At 38.1% G+C, this 23681-nt stretch overlaps 2 protein-coding genes across 4 annotated transcripts in view; both read right to left on the bottom strand.

The window, feature by feature from the left end:
• Positions 1 to 984: 984 nt before the first annotated feature.
• Positions 985 to 23681, bottom strand: part of LOC145224843 (putative methylcrotonoyl-CoA carboxylase beta chain, mitochondrial) — a 33490-nt gene continuing 10793 nt past the window's right edge. The window contains exons 1-10 of one of the 3 annotated variants that reach the window (XM_080091430.1): positions 6278 to 6513; positions 6056 to 6218; positions 5868 to 5927; positions 5625 to 5804; positions 5404 to 5541; positions 4494 to 4676; positions 3971 to 4231; positions 2144 to 2280; positions 1945 to 2084; positions 985 to 1765 (exon numbers count right to left, since the gene is read on the bottom strand). In XM_080091430.1, the coding sequence (XP_079947556.1) occupies positions 1450 to 1765; positions 1945 to 2084; positions 2144 to 2280; positions 3971 to 4231; positions 4494 to 4676; positions 5404 to 5541; positions 5625 to 5804; positions 5868 to 5927; positions 6056 to 6218; positions 6278 to 6439 (1740 nt within the window). In that variant the 5' untranslated portion in view covers positions 6440 to 6513 and the 3' untranslated portion in view covers positions 985 to 1449. Of the gene's footprint in view, positions 1766 to 1944; positions 2085 to 2143; positions 2281 to 3970; positions 4232 to 4493; positions 4677 to 5403; positions 5542 to 5624; positions 5805 to 5867; positions 5928 to 6055; positions 6219 to 6277; positions 6514 to 23681 lie in introns of those variants that run through there. The other 2 variants (XM_080091431.1, XM_080091432.1) reach the window with 2 other exon arrangements.
• Positions 6481 to 8234, bottom strand: LOC145224846 (uncharacterized). The gene has a single exon (XM_080091434.1). It carries the CDS (start codon positions 7720 to 7722, stop codon positions 6589 to 6591), a length of 1134 nt encoding a protein of 377 aa, XP_079947560.1. The 5' UTR covers positions 7723 to 8234; the 3' UTR covers positions 6481 to 6588.

The raw sequence follows: 23681 nt of genomic DNA, 5'->3' as shown, positions 1-23681 counted from the left end.
ATCATGTGTGTAGATCAAATGATGTGTAGGGCCTATAGTAAATATCGCATAGAATATATAAAATGGTAGTATATCAGAAAGCCACCATTCTAGTTTTAAATTTGATTTTCCAGTTTCGTCCGAATTTTCAGCGGCAGCTGGTCCCTTAATGTAGTGCTGTTGGATCTGAATGTACAATACGTTGGCAAACTTTTAAAAGCCAACAAAATCACTTCAGTGTCAGTGTGTCATAAGCAGGGAGTCGAACCGGAACTGAACCCGAACCCGCGAACCGGTTTGAGCGGTTAATTTCATTAAACCCGAACCGAACCGAACCCGAACCGCTAATTACGATTTTCTAAAAACCCGAACCGGAGTTGAACCCTATATTTTGTTTGGCGTTGGACCGAACCGGAACTGAACCAGTAAAAAATGCAGTCTGTTTTATATTTTGCGATTTTTTTCAAAATAGCGCACTTAAGAATACGCGAGATAACACTTATAGGGCGTGTCAAAAATAACAGTGCACGGTCAAAAATCTTGTGGGGTTTGATAAGGCCAGGAAGATGATAGATAGAATTAAATTAAAACGAATGAAAATTTGAACCGGTTTAAAAACCGCAAACCGGTTCGGACCGGATAATTTGCCCAAACCGGAACAAAACCCGAACCCGAAAATACACATTTTTAAAAACCTGAACCGAACCCGAACCTTTAAAAACAAAACGAAGTGAACCCGAACCGAACCTGAACCCGTATGACAAGCGGTTCGACTCCCTGGTCATAAGGTCTTTTTAGCCTTCCAATTGTTTTTATTTCACTTTCTCAACTTTGTTGACGCATCAAATCTCGATTGCGTTTCTAATGTGTAGGGCTGTAGGCCTAATCTGGCTTCTGCTATTAATCAAACCACTCTCCTTTGTAATGTGAACACTTATTTTGGCAAGAGTGCGAACAGTTTTCTAAACGTGCATACACTAAACAAAGAAAGCGTTCAACCACAAATGTTGCTGGTCTACATTTATTGTCAAAAAATTTATTAGCAACAACAATCACAGGCGAGGTTTAATTTTTCGATTTTGAATTACTGGAATCAACAATAATATTGCACACAATTGAACGCATGGTTTTACAAATCAGGTGTCAGGAAAAACACAATCGATTTATTAAGTGGCCAAAATATACTTCAGTGAGTAACTGTATGCTGACCACACTAATTAAATAGCTGTTTATCAGTTTTTGATGTATCAATTGCTAAAAAACAATTCGTTACATATAATTCAGCACAGTAGCGAAAATCAAGTAACAATGCGCTATTGTTTGCAGGCTAATCAAACGCATCGCCAAAAACACTGTTTTTTCGCTTTTGTTTGAATCTCAACTTGCTTTCATTCACTTTGCATCACTTTTTCGAACTAAAAAATTAAACAAACGCGAATTTGCAAAATTAAGACTAGTACGACAAAACTTTTACATTCGGAAATTGGTTTGCTGACCATCAACGCTGGGTTTATAACGTGCATAAGCAGTTCTCTCCTGTTGAAATACACTCAAGCATTTCGCAATAACGTCCCTCGTTTGTTCGGGTAAAATTATGCCGTCATTGAACATACGGGATGCTGCAAAGAATGACTCTGTTTCTGCAGAATGCTTCTCATAATTATCCAGCATCCGTTGGTTAACTTGATCCTCTGGAGCATCTGGAAGTTGAGCTTTGGAAAGGTTTTTGGCGAGATAAACTGGGTCGTGTCCACCTACCCGCACATTTGGGTAAATGAACTGAAACCTAAAGTAAATTGTTTGCATCAAAAACGATTGTTAAATTTATCAAACATTGTTTTTGATTGACAGAAAAGTTTTGGTAACAGGAATAAGGCTGCAAAAAACCAACACATTGTTGAAATTTAAAAACCTAAATTCCTTGGCTCATGGAGTAAGTTAATAACAAGGCAACATGTCTTATACCTTGATCCCATTGACAAGGAACCGAGAGAGTGAGACTCAAGGGTCCCAATAATTCCTCCAGTGGCAAGCGATATTGATGGAACACCACAACAAGCGACAGCCTGCATTAACTGGGCATGGCTTTTCACCAGGGATGATATCTGAACAGGCACAATATGTTACTGGTAAAGTACATTGCAAAAAATGCTGAAAATCTTACCTCTGCTTCAGTTTCTGTGTTGTCCCTTGCTGCTGCACTGCGAGTCGAGTTATCAGTGAAATGTTGCAAGTATACAAGGGGAATGTTACGTTGTGAACAGAGCTGGACAAAGTGTGATCCTTTCAATGCAGCCGGACCTAAAAAGGACAGTATTTTTAATAATTTTTGACAAAAATGCACAAAACCAAACAAACAAAAATGTTGGCTTTCCTATTCATTTTTAATTTATATGTATAGAACCTTACACAACTAGAAAAGTGGCTTTCTGATATACTTCCATTTTATATATTCTATACGATATTTACCAATTTACTACACTATACACAATTTTATCTACATACATGATTGTTTTTGCAAGCAAAAACGAATGGGTCCCCACACGCGTGTTTATGCGGATTTACGGTAAACCTATGTGGCGGTTATTTTTATATTCTTAAAGACAAATTTTTCACAAAGCATAAACTTAACTTTAAAAGTTCTTTTCCATATTTCTTTAGCATCATTATTGTCATATAATTACAAAAAATCGGTGAAAAAAGAACGGAAAAAATACTTTCAATTCAATCTCTTGATTTGACCTTGATATTGTCGTTTAAGTTCAGTTTTTGAACACAAATTTTTCTAGAAAGCCTTAACTGTTGTGTTAGACACTATATAAAAAAAGGCGTTTGCTACATAACAACTTGTTTTTCACTTAACTTTGTTTCGCAAAAACGACCGTTTAATGACCTTTTGACACTGTTTTCAATAGCATGCAGTCCTTAGTGTTCAACAATACCATTCGGCCTAATTTATACATGACCTAAGTACTGATTCTTGAATTGATTTGTCAAAAATAAAGAAGATACGTTATGACGAAAAATTCGTAACGGTGTTGTAATGCCTACAAGTTGACCTTTCGTGACCCATGGTTATGAGACGGCCAAGCTGACAACGAGAATTTAAAGACCATTTATCGCGGCGTTCGAAAAAGTTAAGTTTAATAAATTTCATATTTATGTTGATCAACGATGTTTTGCCTGACATAAACGAAACCGAAGTGCGTTTATCGAGTTCGAATTACGTCTTAGGTGTAAAACCTGCGCCAAAACTGCAAAATGCGCGTGATAACTCAATAAAACGACACAGCATTGCTGCACAAAACAACAGCTGATTACTAATCACCGAAACGACTGTCTCGTAAAACATATCTGACTGATAGCGTACACATATTATAGGTTGTAAAGGTAACTGGCAAAATTTTAAATACTAAACGAATATCCTGCTCAAACAATTGTTAACTTTTTCAAATGTTTCTGCACCATAGGGCATGTATTTCTGCCTTAAAACTAAAACCGTTTAATTCGGGGTTTAAAAGGTAAAAAATGGGTGAATCCGAAAAAAAGATACAAAATTCTTTAAAAAACTTTACATTGCACCAAACAACAAAGCATGAAACTCCAAGATGCTGTACTTTAAAAATTTTACGTTTTGGGGGCCTGTGGGTGAACCGCTGGGTCAATCGGGGTCAAACTTCAGGAGGATCAAATTTGGATTATTAACTAACATCTCTGTAATTTTGAATAAATTTGGATAACTCTTGACCAAACGCGTCTCACAAGCCAGCGTTAGACAGAAAAAAGAAAAAAGAAGAAAAGAAAAAAAAATACTGACAAAAACAATATGTGTCCCCTTCAGGGAAGGGGACCCATAATGATTAACCATGTGGAGCATGTGATTTTATATGCATTTATCTGACATTGAACAAAATGATTGTTTCTGCAACCAGAAACCAAAGGGTCCCCAAACCTGTGAGCACTAATTGGCAATGATAATTTACATACCTACCTGATAATCTGCCATTTATCATACCTGATAATCTGCCATTGTTTGCTACAAATCCAGCTAGGTGGCCCTTAACCCGACCAAATCCAGTCACAAGAGTTGTTCCAAAATGCTCTTTAAACTCATGAAAGGCACTGCCATCAACAATGTGAGCAAGGGTGTAGCGAGAGTCCAACTGATATCCCACACCATGACTTGGTGCCAGAGAATTAAGTTGAGTCACATCATGCAAGGGTTCCTCATATGAAGTCGCATTAGTTGAGTCTTGAAAAAATGTGTTGTAGGCTGGATGTGGGATTATTATACTGCCCACATATTTAGTGGAACATATTTTAATCAAATACAATTATATGCATGTTATTACAAAAACATATGTGCGTGACATCTATATTTATTTCTTGGTAAACGGTGCATGCTGTTTTTGCACTAAATTTGTCAAAACTCAAAGTGATACAGCTTGATTAGAAGCTGCCCAACATTTTAAGAACACTTACATAGTTTTGTATTTACAGATAGGTTGCCTTACTTTCCAAATTGATAGTAGCAATTATATCACGAGCAGTGGCAAGAGCCATTTCTTCTGAGGTAGCAAAATGATCAGTGCAGCCACTCTGACGACAATGTAGAGAAGCTCCACCTAATTCCTCTGCTGTAACTTTCTCACCAGTGGCTGCTTGTACAAGAGGCGGACCACCCAAAAATATTGTTCCTTAAACAAATAAACACCTATTACAATAGGCCTACCGTATGTCCCCTTTTTGGAGGACATGTCCTCCTTTTTAACAAAAACCAAGTTGTCCTCCTAGAACAAGAAACTGCCCAAATGTCCTCCTTCTAAAGGAATTTCTGATTTATCAAATACATATGTGACAATTGTGCTATTCAAAACAGCAAAATATAGATCTTCAGCTTATTTTTCAAAGAATATAGGTTTTCATTTTTAAAAATACAAGCTTATTTTAATGTTGTGGTGTGATAAACGTCAAACTTTATCCAAACTATATTGTATATCATTTAATTTCTGAAGCTTTTATTTTTTGGGGGGGCTTAAATTGTTTTTTATGTTCTTTTCAACAATGTGTCTTCCTTTTTGGGTATATTTAGACTGTTTCATGAAGAACAGGTACAAAGCATAAACCATTTCTTTAAAAACAGAAATATATATTTCGCCTTGAATACACAGGCATCATCAGTTTCTGTAAAAAAGCAGACACGTGGTGGACTGTCAATATAAAGGAATCTTTCTTTTTCACATTCTATTGTCTGCGGGAGATTCCTTAGGTGACAAAAGTTTTTCAGCTCCTTTTTGGGCATGGAAATATGGTAGGCCTAAATTATTACAAGTGTCAGTGTCGGGTGTGTTTTTTACAAGTGTTGGTGTCAGAAAAACATGTTTAGAACCACTGGTATAGATCATTGGAAATAAGAGAACACACCTATTTTGTCAAGGATGACTGCTTCATCTGCCATAGCAGGAATGTATGCTGCCCCCGCAGTACAAGATCCACAAACAACAGCAACCTGAGAAATTCCGGCAGCAGACATTACAGCTTCATTGTAAAATATCCTGCCACCTGTTAAACATCAATGATGAAGACCAATAATCAGTTTTTGTCTTATCAAAGGAAATGGTTCCAAATTAAACTAGCCTCCATACCAGGGTTAAAAATTTCAGATTGAAGTGGGAGAAATGCTCCTCCGCTATCAACCAAGTGCACAGTGGGAAGTCGGTTTTCTGCCGCTATCTGTTGAGCCCGAAGTTGCTTCTTTAAGGTGATTGGGTAGATAGAACCACTTTTCACAGTTGCATCATTGCCAACAACCATACACCACAGACCTAAAAAAGATCTCCGAAAAATCTACCATGTTAATATGGCTTAAATTTACATTTGATATTTACCATGGATTTTTCCAACTAAAGTTACAGCTCCTGCGCAGGGCACATCTCCATATTCCATGCCTGGAAGTTTTTACTTGTATGTTTATGTTGTAATCAACTTTGTGTTGTTTAGTATAAATGTTCCAAATTGCTACAAAATTGCTATATAGCTAGTTACCACAACCACCCCCTTGGGCAAAATAATATACCTAGCCCCGCAAGAGCAGAAAGTTCCAACGTTTCTGAGTCCTTGTCAAGAAGAAGTTTGATCCGATCTCTTACCAGCATTTTTTTGTTTCTCACCACATGTCGTTGAATTCCTTTTTTTCCACCACCCTTCAAAACTTGTTCCATAGATGCTTCAAACTTAACCTAAACAAAGTGTTCATGCATGCTGATTGTTGTTTGATTTATCTTTCAAACTGACTTACCTTTTGTTTTTTACTACTAATTGCATTTATTTCTTTGATATGTTGGAATGATTGAGGTATCTGACCATCAAGGATCTTGGAAAAACTATGGTGATTGGCAACACAGCAGCACAATCTGGGAGTTGTCTGACAGACATGAAGCAAACCTTTTTGTAAAGCCATTAGAGACAATTATATATATCACATTGCCAACATCCTTCATGCTAAAAAGACAAATGAAGGTTGTTTTTGGACACATGTAGAAAATATGGCACTAAAACAATTATTGGTTGTGGGAATTTAAAATGTCAAAAGAATATCATCATTTTTTGTCACTGATGCATACATCTCTCTTTGGCTAAAGATGAAAGTTGGATATTGGGCTTTTCGTCATCATAAACTGTTCGCCTTTTTTGAAATTTAAAACTGGGATCAAATTCAGTTAACTGCAACACATCAAGTTCATGATCATCAGGTTTGGCAAAGGTAGGTTTGTGTGGTAAGCAATTTTCAACATCCTTTAAAATATTTTTACTTAGGCTGTCTGGAAAAGTTACTTGAAAAATATATATTAAATCTCCTTTTTCTTGGTCATTTGAGCAATTGATAGGCATCCCTTCTCCTTTAACAATTTTTTTACACCCTGGAGCAAGTACAGTATCGCCAGAGGAAATAAGCAACTTCCGTCCATCTAAATGAGTGAGAACTGTTTTGTAGCCACATAATGCCTCTGACAAACTAATATTTTTGGTCACATACAAATCATTGCCGTAACGCTTGAATTCAATATGTGGTCTTTGTTTGAGAACAAGCACTAAATCAGTTGCATTGTTGCTATTAGATGAAAAGTCATTTCCAAAACCAACCAATCTAATGATTTCACCATGTTTCATTCCTTTCACCACCGAAACTGGTACTAATTTTTCCTCTGTAACATGTGTTTTGCCTTTACACTTTTCACAAATGTTCTGTTCCACAATTTTTTTTCCATTGCACTGCAGGCACTTTCTGTTTATAATTTGCAATTTTGTGCAGCTGGGACATTGGACAAAGCTTGGAGTTCCTTTACATTGAGGACATATTGTGTTTCTTTGTTGTTTTATAGTAATTTGCTTTCCATTGTACAGGTCTTCTAGGGATACAGGGAGGTCACGGAAAATGTCCGAAGGTTTTTTCCCAAGTTTGATCTTCTGATATTCTTTTGCAGATGGATGTTGCCTAACTTTGTCAGAAAAGTAAAAATCATTGTTAAATCTTGAAAAGTCAAAATCTTCAATACCAAAGCTGTTGTACATCACACGTTTTTCCGGGTCCGATAATATTCGAAAAGCTTTTGACGCTGCAGTATATTCAGTGCTACTCACTTTATAACTGTTCTTTGCTTTTATCCATGCTTCTTGTATTTCAATACCACTGCATGAGGACTTCAGTTTTAAAACATCATACAGTGATTTGTTTTGATCCATATTTTTACAAAAAGTACTCAATATTTCTTAAAACTGAGCTTTGCAAATCACACAGGAGTGACAGCACAATGTATAATTACATGACCTTATTTAAACAAGGGCACATACCTGACGCCCTGACTCACAAAAAATTGGTTCCATAATTGTTATTATTGATGTTTTTCTAATACAGATTAAAGGAACGGCATAGATAGATTAATAGACTGGATTATACAATTTTGCTACAAACTCATAACTCGCAAGGTTTTTAATCTTATCGGGCCGCATAGTATTTCACCAACGGACGCCAATTGCTTACTTGTTTTTTTGTTTTGAAATAACTTGTGTAAAGAATTTGGTTTATATCACATATATATATCATTTTAAGTCGCCTGAAATGCCCAGATTAATAATTTCTAACTTGGTGCATTAGTTTAGCTGAACGGAGCTAACTGTTTATGACGTCATAAACTGTATTGTGACGATTGCGGTGCCTGTTCTTTCGCATTGTTTGCACTTGCACACAATAAGCGGATAAAAAGTCTGGCGTATATGGTCACTAGGCTGGTAATCTTTTTTCCAGTCTCACGAAAGCTGTTTTTAGCTGTTTGAAAATCAAAATATTAGGCAAAATAGTTTTAGTTACGTCACGGCCGCCAGTACATGTATTTTAACATACATGGCCACGACCGCACAAACTTGTCTCCGCGGCCGCATGTCGCCTTACGGCCGCACGTTGTGTACCCCTGATTTAGCCCAAAATATTAACATAGTATATTTTCAGCTATGTGCAAATACGTTTGTTGTCACTTTAATGATTGTACACACATTGGTTGAAACGCTACAATTGTAATTGTTTTAAAAAATAAACAAGCATTTGTTTCAACATAGGCTACACCACGTTTTTTTGTTAATAAATTCCTTGCGCTAACATTAAACAATGCGAGCCGCTTTTAATAGCCGTGTTTAATGTTCGTTTGCAAAGAACTGCAACGACCTAAACTTGATCCAAAGTGACCAAAGTTTTGGCGTCAACATTGCAAAGTGGGCTGTATTTGAAAACGTAAACCGCTTTTACTTTATCGAAGTGACGATTTGCATAATAACGTGGCAGAAACAACCGGCTAAAGCACGTAAAAAGTATCTGCGTTTAGGCAAGTCCCATCCCCGGTATTTTTAAAACTCTACGCCTGTGCTTATAATTCTATTCAGCGTTGCTTGGTCACTTTCTCTTCAAAGTTTGCGAACATTTGGCGGGCCGCACAAACTCCTTTGCCGGGCCGTAGTTTGCCCACAATATATTGTTTGTTTGATATCACAGTGGGTCTATATTTGCTAATTTTTTTGTGAAAGCAATTTTTTGTGAAACATTTTTTGTGCAACATCGTAGCTTTGTTATGTCACACTCAAACAAGTCCATTTTACGTTTTGGCTAAAAATATGCGTTTATTTTATTACCTCCCTTCATTTTAAACAATAGTAGCCTACGTTGAATCTATCTCGACACTGTTAGAACTATTGTTTAAAATGAAGCGAGTTAATAAAATAAACGCATATTTTTAGCCAAAACGTAAAATGGCCTCGGAAAATTCAGAAACAGAAATAGCCTGGACAAGCCAGGGTAACAAATCTCCCCAGACTTTTGAATTACTTTCGGATGCTATTTCACCATTAGATATTGGACATGCCATTGATACACCAGTTATTGATGACAGGAAACGTATGGAACTAGAAGGGTGGCTTAGCACATATAGCCCTTGCATATACACTATAACCTATTTTAAAAGATAAATAAATTTCCTATGCTTATTTTGTATTGGGTCCCATATTAGCCATCGTCTTTTATAACTTTAGTCGTTTCTGCAGGCAAAAACTCATGGGTCCCCACACATGCAAAGTTGAAAATAATGCAATTCAAGAGATAACCATGAGAAAGTCGGGTGTTGTAAGGTAAAACACAGTGATCGGCACTGGGCTTAAATAATAATACTATGTAGAATACGAACTATAAAATTAGATTCACCCCAAATATTGTTTGAAGTATGTCCTATTTAACGTTTTAAAAAACTGACCCATTTTAGGGGGCTAGTAGGGCAACTAATTGGGTTCGACACACAAACTAAAAATACATAAAAACCACAATGACTCAATCAATAGTACTGCAAAATTTCAGCCCAATCCGCCAATGTTTAAAATTTCGCCCACTAGAGGTGCTTTGAGCAACAACCGTTCATGTTTCTGACGTCATAGGGCTGTTAACAAGCCCCTAACTGCCATGGCGCAAAAACGACCACCAAGCAACCCACCATCGAGCAACATACAACTGCTTGCCCTTGTAACACTATTGCTCCAAAGAAATCTTTCATTTGTGGTGCCCAGTAACATACAAATATGTTTTACACTTTAGGGGCTTGTGGGGTAAATGTTAGGACTACAGGGTTGAACACAACAATCGACACCTACAAATGGCATACTATACAAGAAATCCAAATTTCAGCCAATTCTGACACTGTTTAAAAACTCACCCATTTTAGGGGGCTAGCGGGGAAAATACTGGGGTTATCAACAAAAACAAAGTGGGATGCACATCTACATGAATATATCTACCATCTGCGTAAATTTCAGCCAAATCCATCAAACATTTGATGGAAAAACGAGTCGGACAAACTTTGGGTAAAAACACCCATTTTAGGGGGCTAGCGGGGTAAATACTGGGGTTATCAACAAAAACAAAGTGGGATGCACATCTACATAACTGTATCGACCATCTGTGTAAATTTCAGCCAAATCCATCAAACATTTGATGGAAAAACGAGTCGGACAAACTTCGGGGGAAAAACACCCATTTTAGGGGGCTAGCGGGGTAAATACTGGGGTTATCAACAAAAACAAAGTGGGATGCACATCTACATAACTATATCTACCATCTGTGTAAATTTCAGCCAAATCCATCAAACATTTGATGGAAAAACGAGTCGGACAAACTTCGGGGGAAAAACACCCATTTTAGGGGGCTGGCGGGGTAACTACTGGGGTTATCAACAAAAACAAAGTGGGATGCACATCTACATAACTATATCTACCATCTGTGTAAATTTCAGCCAAATCCATCAAACATTTGATGAAAAAACGAGTCGGACAAACTTTGGGAAGAAAAAAAAGGAAGAAAAAAAACAAAAAAGAAAAAAACAAAACAATTCGAGTAAAATTAATATGTGTCCCCTTCAGGGAAGGGGACCCATAATTACTTGACATGTTTGGTCTCCATCTGACAGTTTTGTATGGCCTTTTTCCGAACGCAAAGAAGGTGGAAAAACTCGAAAGAATATCCTAGAAAGCAGCACATCAGCATGTTTTGCGATTGCTTTGCATTTTCACAATTAAAGAAAGGACTTTTCTGCAAGTATTGCGTTATATTTGCTCCTCAGGAGATTCGCGGAGTCAAATTAAATCGATTAGTCAAAACTCCTTTGCAAAAATATACACGTTTAACCGGAAAAGATGGTTATTTGACGTCTCATCTTGCGCATGGCTTTCACAGTGAATGTATACGACAAGCAACAGAACTACGCCTGCGCATAAAAAATGGGATTAGCGTTTCCCAACCAGCGAATTCGGCTTTTGAAACGCAGCGACAGAAAAACAGAGAGGCTCTGAAGAAAATTATACGAGCAGTGGAAGACAGCGGCAAATTGGCACTTGACTCAGAAAACCTTTACTCCCAAGGAAACTTTCGAGCTCTCCTTCAGCTTATGGTCCAATCTGGCGACACGGTACTCGAACACCATACAAATGAAGCTTCTCGCAATGCGCAGTATATTTCCCCCACTGCTCAAAATGAGCTGATTGAAGCCACCGATGTCACAATGCGTATGCGAGTCCAACTTTTTTGCAATTCTAGCGGACGACACTGCCGACTTCTCGAAGCAGGAACAGCTGAGCTTGTGTCTCCGCTACGTTCACGACTTCCGCATTTGCGAGAGATTCCTATGTTTTGCCGTGGCACCAGATTTTACTGGAAAAGGATTGACAAAACAGATTATTGGTATACTTCTAGACTCCGGAGTGGACATTTCTTTTATGGTAACCCAAGGTTATGACGGCGCAGCAGCTATGTCTGGGCAACGTAATGGCGTGCAAAAGTATGTCCGAGACAAATGTCCAAATTCTGTTTACGTACATTGTGCGGCACACAACCTGAATCTCTATCTGGCCAAAGCTTTAAATGTGCCACCTATATCTGCGGCACTAGCCACTATTCAATCTACAGCCGTATTCTTTTCTGATTCTAATAAAAGGATGGCCTCTCGGCAATCGTTTATACAATCTGTTTGTCCAGAAAGCGCTCACACAAGACTGCAGCAACACTGTCAGGACACGATGGGTCGAAAAGCAGACTTCTGTTTTGATATTCAGAGAGCTTTACCCTGCTGTTGTCGCAGCATTACTTTCTTTGACTTCGTGTCCTCGCAACGGAGGTAAAGCGCTGATGTTAATGAGAGCTATCAGTGAGCAATCATTGTTAGTTGCTCTTGAGGTTACTGCAAGAGTATATTGGAATTAGTTACTAAACCGATGGAAAACCACTGGAAGCGCCAAGAAGTCAAACCAACAAATATCATTAATGTGTTGAAAGCAGCAGGTAAACAGCTGACATTTCCCTGCATTTCGAAATTGCTAAAAATATTTGCGACTTTTCCAGTCACAACCGCATCAAGTGAGCGTTCTTCAAAAATTACCAGCGTTCTACTATGGGTGAACCTCGATTGAATGGCCTTGCCTCTTATTTATTCACCGCGACATTAAATTAAATTACGACGACGTAATTGTGGAATTTTCGAAAAAAATAGACGTATAGACTTCATGTAGATAGTGTATATTCCCACGTAAGTGTATATTTTCTATTTCTTCCATTCTTCATTTGTTTCCGTTAAAAAAACATACCAAGTGTTGCATGTATACGATCGAATCGTGACTATAACGTTCGTTACTTAAAGCAACAGTAAGGGCTTCACAGGGACTTAGGCTAACCAGCATTTAGTTGATATTGCGAGTTTAGTAGGCACAACTGGTGCTAACAGAGAGGTTTACACAGTCTACCGCCAGATAGCGCATTTGCTGCCGCAAGGTGGCGCAACATATTTCACATTATAAATAGCGTATTTCATATTATTGCTTTATATTATAAAATAGCATGGCCATGGGTCGCGAGAAACCACTAAACAAAATTTTTGTAAGTATTTGGGTCGCGTTAAAAAGGTTGGGAACCACTGGGATAACAGATAAGGCCATTCGTATGGATTTTACACTGCTACAGACAAACTTTTACTAATCAAATACCACGGGGAGTTGGTGGTTACTTCGGCTGATTTATGTTCACCTTTAATTGTAACGTACTTGAAAAATTTATCAAAGCATGTGGTTTGAACATATAGATATTTGTTTTCATAGACTTTGCTGTTTAAGAGCTGCGTTTGTTGCTAGGTTTTGCAGTGACGGGGCGTAGATTAAATTTGAGATCCTTGTGTGTACCGCTAAAACAGCCAATTGTGTTCAGTTATTGTCGCTATTACATCATAATGCACATCTAAGCTAATATATGCTATTTGTGGTAGTAGAAAAGATGTTGCCTTCGCTAATGAGTTTGTCGTCGAGGATATTTTTATCACATTTGCCGTTTGCTGCCAAACATAAACTTTCGTTATGAGCAGGCCTACACAAGGGTGGGTTGTCTGTCGTCTCGGGGGACAGGCTGTAGGATATTCGAGGACAGGCTGTAGGATGTTCAAAATTATGAAAATGGTCTTATCTTAGTGTGACAACGGCTCTGCGCGTGTGTTCCATTCGGCTTCTGCCTTTGATTACCAAGACGTTTGGAGCAGTAACCACTCAGCCTGTAACGTTATCATTGTACTGTACAGACAAGCGGGTCTTTCCGGTACGCGCACTTTAACAACTGAAAATAAATAACATTGAATTCACGTTATCTTAACTGATTAACGGGTCCACCGAGCCTGTTGGTAAGAGCTGTAGTCCTGGAAAGACTCCGTGGGTTCGAATCCCGCCGCAGGCTAGATGTTTCTAGTCTTGCAACTTGTGGGAATGCTTGGTGACCGACTGATTTGGTAAAACCATAGATTACTTACCTAAAACGCTTTCAATAGGTCTGCATGCTATGGAATTTTTTTTTATAAAAAATGTTTCTGGGTATTGTGCTTGTGCAAGTTGGTAGAGCAACTAACACCATAACGAGAATCAGAACTTCGCTTTCACAAGGTGGCGTAAAGAGCTGAATTTTTATTTAGCGGCTATAAATGGGTTGGGTTGGGAAATATTTGCAAAAACAAAAAACAAACAAACAATTTTCACCATAAAAGAGTTTAAATAACAAGCCTCTATTATTGCCTTAATGTTAAACGCAAATACTTCAGCGTAAAGTACAAAATCATTTGTAGCTGGGAATATATTTTTTCATAAACGTAAACGCCTGACAAGGGTCACTAAGCCATGTTTCACGAAGTGTGTACACCACTCCGCGCATCGAATAAGTGTGTATATACCCACTGGCAAAAGGAGCGTAGCTGCGATGACGTAAGCGTGCGTGAAGGCGACGTCCACATGCCGTTTTTCTCCAAGCCTGACGGAATGACGCATGCAAACGTCATTGCGTCACTTGTGTCGTGATCTCTAGTTTTGGAAGTCAATGAAAATGCGTTGCTTCTGTTATCTCGAAGAAGACGAATCCTGCAACGCTTTGATGCCCCGGGCGTTTCAACGCACGATATAAATGCGCGAGCTTCATGCTTCTACATCAAAACACAACCTGCCAGTGGCAAGCAAGAAGCTCAAACACAACGTAGCTACAGTTATTCATACACGTTTTTTGTTGGTTTTGTGATTTCTCTAACTTTAGAGTATAATATTATGAAAACTGTTTAGATCGCCGCTACAAAACAATGCTGTTTACAAACACAAGATCTCTAATATTTAATTCAACTTAACAACACAAGCATTCATTAACATTGGCTGAAAGTTTAACAAACTACAATAATTTAGTTAAATATGGTAACTGTTTAAAGAAACCTGATTAGATGCGACCCGCAAGTATCGTTTGATTAAATCAGCATTACTTCAAACAGCTCAGTAAGCTTAAAGTCAAGCGTGATGGGTGCATTTCGGTCTTCAACTATGGCACCTTGCGTTTGTTGACTAGTAGTTTTGTTGCTTGTAAAACTTAGTCTTTATTCGTTTCATCAAGATAAAAACAATCAACCGCAATAACTGTAAATACGTTTCTGTGGGTTCACTATCTAAAAATCCCCCCTGAAACATTTCATCAATAAATGCGTTAACTCGTCAAAAACCACAAACCAACGAGTATATAAGGACCTTTTTGAAGTACTTTGCAAAACCTGGAACTCGGATCGGATTTTTAAAGCATCAAATGTACAAAGACAAAAATCAAACTCAAAAAGCAGTTTCATTTACATGCCGGATACGACTCGGAATACGAGGCTACTCGTCATCAGGAGCCTTGCACGAATTAATGATGACTCATACAGGCAAAGAATTGTTGAGCGTAACCTTCAAAAAATTTGAAGTTGGATTTTGCAGGCACTTTAACGTGTACGGATGACCTTTACCTGTATGCAAGCCTGACTGGCTCCAGTTGACTGCTCAGATTTAATTCCTAGCCCTGATCCTAAAATTTTTGCTGATTAAAAGCGTCTTTACGGACGTCAGTGCAGACTATGTTGACAAATAAACGTACTCTAAAAATAAGATTTCATGTTCATTATTCACAAACGCAGAGTTGGACAACTAGATTTTTTTCGGTTTTTTCGAATTAGATTGGAATTAAAATTAGAGCATCACAGTTTTACCAAAGTAGATTGGAATTAGAATTACCATGTTCTCAAAAGCTAGAAATTAAACTAGAATTAGATTAGCCAACCAACCAACTTCATTTCAAATTTTAACTCCGAGATTTACCCGTTTTACTCTGAGGTAGTGCTTAACAGCTGTTCGTCACTGTGCCAAAATATTTGAAAAACACTTATCAGTGATGCCGTTTGGCCTTGGTGGCATCGTTTGTGCGCTTTGGACACGAATCGCATACTGGTATCACATGCCAAAAAATGCTGTTGGACAAAATAGTGTTTTGGCAAAACTGTAAACTAGATTAGAATTAGAATTAGAGCTTACTCGATATTTCTAAACTAGATTGGAATTAGAATTACCGCCATTTTGCTCTAATTTGCCGAATTACTCAACTAGAATTGTCTAGTTGTCCAAGTCTGCACAAACGTCCTGAAGCTCATTTGTCGCAATAAGTACATGTATTTATAGCCGAGATTATCGCCCAGTTTGTTATCGATGCAAACGACATCCAAAAGAAGCTCACACCAACGCACACTCACACAGCTTATGAACAAACTTCAGCGTGTCGAATAAGTGTGTATATAACCAGTGGCTATCAGACATCAGACGTTGACAACGTAAGCAAGACAGAAGGTGACGCCGGCATTCTACAAGCTTGCGTGAGTTACGCTCACTGTGCGTGCGTCATTGCGTCACTTACGTCGTGAAAAGAGGCGCTGAGTTCAGAAGTCGTTTTGTGTGGGTAAAACAAGTCTTTTCCTCGGACGTTTGGACGAAAACGATTCTTTCAACGCTTCGTCGCCTCGGGCGACCAGACGCACAGTATAAATACCCGAGCAAACTTCTGAACCGAAACACATCATACCGTGGCTGAGGAGGCTTACTTAACAGCTGTACGTACAGAAGTGAGAAAAATTTGGAAAGCAAGAACCTTCAACTAAAGGGGTAAGGCGTTGGTTGAAAAACAAGTTATAGCATTTCTTTATTCGCGAGTTACTGCATGGTATACATATAATTAGTTAAAGGTTTATTGTGTTGTTGGTACACGTTGGAATAGATTTGCGTTAACAAGCTTGCTATTTCAATGTTAAGAGCCCAGTTTAGAACGACCTTCGTGTATGAAAATGTTAAATATCGGAAGTGCTAGGAATTGTAAATTTAATTTGTTTGAATTGAGTGTGCAATAAGTTATATATATATAACACTATAGTGTCTGGTACTAATAGGTTTGCAAGTTGCTGGCAAGCATGGGAGAAGTGTTTAAACCACACGTCGTGTTCGCTGTGTGGTGACGAAAACCAGCTTTTCTATATAGCTGACAGTAATGCCGGCCATCATAGTGGCGTTTTCCAATACGCCTTTAGTTTTTACTCAAATGTTATGCGACCAAACGAAAAGTTAAAATATATTTTCGAGTGCAGCAAAATTTCGCTTTGTTAATTTTAGGATCTAATTATCCGCAACCTAAAAATTAATTCTTTATCAAATTATAAGGGGCAGTCTAAAAAACATAGGTATGTTGATAAAAATACTAAACGTAAACAATATGTCGCGCTTTAAACATTCACAGCGTTTTTTTAATTGTGTATCAAAAATATGTCTGTTCAACTTTATACGAACTCAGTTATACGCAAAAAATGTAGACGACAGGAAAAATCCCATAACATTTGATTTTTGTCATAAAGTTCAAGAACGTGATTCGAAATATCAATTTTACCCCGAATTTTTTAAAATAATGAAAATATTCAATTTTCTCGTTTGATTTTTGTTGAAATTTCTGATTATTAACATTAAAAACTAATGTTGAAATTTCTAAAACAATCAACCAGAACTATTAAAAAGGTTAACTCTTAATATTCCTGTTGTTTTTCGAAATGTAATGAACTATTTCAGAAAGGTTAACAAGTAATATCGGTTTTACAATACATATTAATAACACAAATTTAAGCAAAAGTAAAACACGCCCAAATTTTATTTATCAAAATGTAATCTGGGCAATTGTGTTATTCGAGGCTTAAGCGTATGAAGCCTAAATCAAGTCCCTAAAGGGCTATTTGGTATGTCTGTAATTTTTATCCATTTTTTGTCAGTCAAGTTATGCTGTGCTTGGATTTTGTTTGCCTGCTTTTTCACACAGGGTCAATCACATATAAATGCTGCTTGTATAACATTACAATATCGAAAAAAATTAAGACATTTAAGAATTACTTTTGTCATTTTGTTATGTAACTTATCGTTAGATTGTATTGTGCATTCATTCTTAATATTTACTACCGTTGTGTTTAAATTAAAAACTATACTGCTTAGAAACTGTTCCACTCTTATCCAAAATAATTCCAAGTTTTTGGAGATTTTTTATTGTTTAGGTTAATAAAATAAATTACATAAATTGTTCTTTTTCAACAAGAAAAAAAAAGATTTGGTGCATTAGTTGTGGGTGCTTTTTGTCACTAAAATTGGCTGCCTGAATTTTTAACAGTTTGTAATCTTAAAGGAAAATTAACGATGTTATGACCTCAGCAAACCAAGTTAATCATCACTGTAAAATTCCAAAATATTGAAACGAAGTCATTCAACGGCAAAAATCATGATTCATTGCAAACTGCCCTTTGTAGGATACCACAAAATCTGCAAAACAACTTTGTTCTTGGTTATAGTCTGGGTTGAAGTGGGTTATTTGCCAAGTGAAATCGGCATTTTTAGCATATGAATCATGCATATTGCATGGTTTGCATGACTCAAGTGATAAGCAATCACCATCAACATCTGCTAAAGTTTGAACATAATTAACAATGAACAAAAAACAATTTCGGTTTTGTTATTAAAAAAATTATATCTAAAACGTTTTTTTAAAGAAACACCCCATTCTTGTTTAATTGGGTAACTATTTAATTGATTTTGTAGAGCATATCTGCGATTTTATTGTTTTAAGTAGCAACTTAGGTGATGATTTATCAAAACCGAATTGGGTAATTCCTATGACTGTGTTACATTAGGATGTTGTTTGATTTTTTGTAACCGGTATTGCCAGAATAAATCGCCTTTAAGCTCGACCAACCTTATAGCTGACATGTTGGAAAAAAGAGCGCCATAAAACAGCGTGTTGAAAGCACTTGAAATAGGACGGTGTAGATGTAATCCACAGGTTTTTCATTTACCACTTGTTGAGTTGAAGTAAAGAAAATAACGTGTGTGATTTTACGTTCTTTGGCCACGAAGTTTTTCGTCAATAATTAACCCAACTTTAATACTGTAACTAACAATGATTCGCTGGTACATTGGCAATGCTCAACTTGTAACAACAGCCTTAGTTCTGAAGAGTGGGCTGTTCGGACTTAGTCGAGACCTTGCTGTGGCGTTATAACCCGGTTGTTGTAATAGTTCGCGTTGGTATAAGCGGTTCTTGTATGTTACAGTATAGTTGTCTTAAGTCAACAAATGTTTAGTATGTGTCGCGTACTGTATGACTATTACAAAACGCTTCCTAGGCAAGACTTTATTGACTGCCACCAAGGTTTTTTACATAGCCAATTCACAGTAAGTCAGTTGATTTAGTTGTATATGATACAACCGACATTGTTATGTATTCATGGATGTAACAACTTTTTTTCGTTGTTAATGTCTTAGCAGGTGGTACATTGTTAGCTGAAGTACAATCTCGACAGACACAGACGTTAAGGTTGGTTTCCAAAATCCCAATGTGGAGAAAGTATATGAGTCTGGAGTGGTGAAAAACATTTAAAGTGGCCACTCCAACAAAAAGGAAATAGAAGACTTGTCTTTTTGAAGCCAATGGTCCCATTGTCCAAAAAGCATTCGTACAAATCCTAAACATAATGCTGACACCATGAAGAAAATCCGTTTTATTAACTTCAAGGTTTTTGTGTAATAATGTATAAATATTTAATTTCTTATGTTCTTTAACTTTTCTGATTGTTGCGTGCCACTATACACCCTTGCGTATTTTAATCTGTACATCTGTGCATTTTTGGAAGCTTATTTTTCTGGTCTTTGTGGCATCAAATTTTTTTTTAAATGATGGGAGGTAACAACTTTTTCTTTCACTGACGACATCACGTTTGTATGACAAGATACCATTTGATGCATAGAAGGTTCCAACTTTTAGATTTTTACTCCCCTACTTTGCAGATTCCGACATTTTGTTGCACACCTCAAGGCAATATCGTCCGAAAAATGGCGGGAACTAAGTGAATCACTTGATTGTATTTGTTTTCATCGCCCGGGGAGATATGATGGCAATGTTCGTCCACTGAATCTAAGCTCGTGGAGATGGGACGAGAATCTAAAAAGTACGTTAGAATTCGATTTGATTTTTGAATATCCAACATCCAGTGCATCCGGGTGCGTAATTTTAGCATCACTTCATTGTTATGGAAACCTAAAATCAACCTGCTTGGCCCAACGTGGCGGTTTATTGATGAATCTAACATCGAAAGCTTTGTCCGTACAGCTCGCTTCAATAACGTGCCCCACAAAACAATGTCGGGCTCGGCCATAATCGCAAGTGTGCGAAGTCGCCATGAAAAGGCCGCAAAGAAGCACCTTAGTAACGGACAATGGCGGAGATGGGAGATTTCGCTTGACTAATATTTGCCAAGAGCGCGGCTCCCTCTCCCGACCAGTCATATTGCCGCGCAAATATTAGACAAACATTAGGTTCGTTAAACATTTAACTATCAGGCGTGTCCACAGTTGCATAGAGGTGAAATAGGCAGCTCAGTGGTGCTCAATTTCAGTTGAGGCTGTTTTCTGTCCGATAAGGCTGTGAGGTGCTGCTGTTGGTTCATGAAACTACAACTAAAACCTGCGAGATATCCAAGTGGAGAGTATTGTTATACTGGAGGTAAGCCGTATAAAATAGGGTAGCAAAACGTATTCAGTGATACCCAACACTAGATTTATGGTTCATTGCCTGTTCAAACGGAATTTTGATGTGCGACACTGCGTGGGCAGAACGGCATGCAGGTCTAGGTGATGAAAACTCAACCATCCTTGGCCGTTTGATAATGCGTAGCTCGTGTGGGCCGCTTTCCGATATGTTTAAAACAAGTCACGTTGGTTTTACGCGCTCAAACCAGTGTTTGTCTTTGTTGTAAAGGGAACTGAGGCCGTCACAATTCTTTGAACCAGTTAAATATTAATCCTAACGAAACTTGGCTACACGGCGTTCAGCAAAGCGTCTTTTGTATGATGGTAATACGTACATTGTGCCTACTCAGCGGTCAAACATTTCGAAACCCTTGCCTTAACTGACACACGATATCTTTCGCATACCACAGTAAGCTGCAAATGGCTAATAAATTTAAGAAATGTGGCGAAAAATGGGGGCCGCCCTAAAACAGATCGCAAAGTTACGTCAGGCTTTTGACGTCCGCGTTTTTTACTTCGCAAAACTGCGTTTGACGTAGGGAAGGCGCACGAGAGAAAGGAGAAAAGTACGACAAGTTCTATCAATACGTTCATATTACCAAACGACAAGCAACAGACTACTGCCAGTTTTTTTTGCGTGGGAACCAGTCATCACTCTATAACATGCTGCAGGTTGTATGGCAAGATGTTGGCATAGCTATCGACTTTTTTGAATAGTGTGTCAACATCATGCCGTGGTACCTGCTTGAGCTATCAACTTTACAAGGCACGCCAATGTTAAGAACCAACCACTCGTTAAAAATATAATCCTATTACTGATGTCGTTTTTTTGTCATTCTACACTGCCAGGGTTGAGCTTCAAATAGTCGAGAAACGAAGGGAGTCGTTTGCTGGGATGTATTATTTTGTCGACCAGGCGTGGAGTGATCGAAAAATTCGCCACGTTTTCTTGGGGTCGAAAATTTACGGCGCACTCCTGCGGTCTGTTATTTGCAGATGTAACGCTTCAATGCTTTAGCGCTAAGATAATACTCGCCTTTACTTCACATTGGGCGTTTTTACTCAGAAAATCGCCTGTTTTAGGAGAGCCTGTCGTTCCCATTGCAATTGAAATTGTGAAGTGGGTCACAAAAATTACCTCAAACTCATGTGGTAAATACTTCAACTGATGGAAAATCAAAAAATAAGTAAGTTGGACCAGAAGGAAATCTCAGTGGGTTTAATGACATCCATTTAAAAAACTGTTGTTTCGTGTTGGGATTGATTTCCCCGATCTCCATCGTAATCAGTTTGTCTTCCCAAATAACGTTTTTTTTATCACACAGCCTACAGTGTTACCTACTTTGGTGCGTACCATCTCGTGCTCATTATTTCGCAATCATACTTTATTGATATTTGGTGAAAGTAAATTTGCAGTGTCCCTGATGGATGACGCCGAAATAAGCGCATCAAAAGGCTGACGGCGGACCAAGAAAAGGCGATGAAAAGACGTTTGGCTAGGCAAACGCGACACACCTTTGTTGGAACGACGTAGCAGCGTGACAACTTCCCAGCAAAACCCACACCTCAGCCCTTCTCCCACCACGGAGGTGCTGCTTCACAATCCCACTCAATCGTCGGTTTATTGACGAACTTTTTTGGTTTAAGTTTGCTTGCCGGCGAGTTCGCTTGCCGGTTATTGTTGTAATTGTGTGGCAAGGGCGTATGCGGGTTTGGAAAGAGTCAAAAAGAGGTCGCCGATTTACTTACGTGAAGTTGGTTATATTAACTGCTGAGAAATAAAATTTTCACAAATTCGGTTAGCTTTAAAATTCTGTCTGCAAACATATATGTTATAAACTACTGTATCACCGTGTAAACGTGGATAAAAAGTACAAATGAGAAAAGCAATAGATTTAAAATGTAAAAGAACCACGAATAGTAACAGACAAAGTGCAGCAAATAAGTACAACAAATAATACCTTTTTAAGTACAACAAATAATACCACTTTGGATTACTTTTTTGTGTTTGGTGCCCAGTTATAAAATTGATCGGAATGGTTGTTTCGATTAAAAGTATTTTTTACTAATCACCCCAAATTGGAAAACTCTCATGGTCAAACAAAGTGCACTTCGAAACGCAAGAAATTTCACTGTTTTGTTGACAAATTAATAATTAGCATGTTCGCTATCATCGAACTAAGATGATTGTGTAGCGCGACCGATTTTACGATCGCACGTTTTGCCGCGTCACCTCAAGCGTCATGCCCAACCTTGCCCTTTGTTGAAACGCACACAGCGCGCCCCAGACCCTGGTGATTCATGTCGCAGACATTCACGAGCTAGCGCGACCCCGCGGCGAAACGTTCCGCTTGGTAGATTTTGCGCCGGTGCAACGAACATTGAGCTTACCACCGCACAATTGTCCCGTGTCCAATGTAGTTTATCCAAGTTTGTCGGTTAATTGGGTGTAAGTTAGGCAACACGGACTCAAGAACAGAACTTGAATAGCTCATTCAGTAAAAGTGTGCATGAATTAGCCTAGACATAGGCAAAAATAGCTTTCAAACGATTCCAGGCGTTACGTGTTTTGTCAAACGTTGTCCGATCGTTTTAATAATGTTCGCAATATAATTGTGTTTTTGATATTTACCCACCGTTGCTAAGCAATCAACGAGCAGATGTAATCTCAAGTTAATCTGGCACGGGTGATTTCGCTGAAAACAAATTATCGGTACCTTACGACAACACAAACTTTCATTAAATTGCGTCGAACGATCGAGTTTTAAAGTTGATATTTGTTAAGCAATCAAATTAAAAAATCAGTGACTTGATTGAAGTACGTAAATATTTTACATTTTTAAAGCTAACTGGCGCCACCAGGTGGACAGTTACCAAATAAAATTGTTACCCTTGATAGCAATGTGGAGCTGAAAACAATAAAAGTCATCCTTCCTTCAGCTTCTGGAAAAAAAAGTGAGTTTGCCAAACCTGATGCATATTCGAAATATCAGGTTGGAAACTCCAAATGAGTTCGCCTTGCACCCGTAAGGCTCTGCAGATGAATACAGTTGATCGCACACCAGTTATCGCATAGGGCTATTGAAACCGCAGAATATTTGTCACGAATATCCAATTAATCGTATATATCAGGGGTGGCCAACTGGTCAAAGCTTAAGAGCCACGTTTAGTATTTTTGCTGACTCGTATAGTATTGTAGTATTAGACTG

This window comes from Phallusia mammillata, chromosome 4, assembly GCF_965637545.1.
Source record: "Phallusia mammillata chromosome 4, kaPhaMamm4.hap1.1, whole genome shotgun sequence".
Classification (NCBI taxonomy): domain Eukaryota; kingdom Metazoa; phylum Chordata; class Ascidiacea; order Phlebobranchia; family Ascidiidae; genus Phallusia; species Phallusia mammillata.
The sequence above is the reverse complement of the archived record's forward strand: the minus strand, read 5'-3'. Positions and strand labels throughout refer to the sequence as shown.

Excerpts from the sequence above, each read along its gene's own strand:
- LOC145224846 (XM_080091434.1), bottom strand. The coding sequence starts at position 7,722 with ATGGATCAAAACAAATCACTGTATGATGTTTTAAAACTGAAGTCCTCA.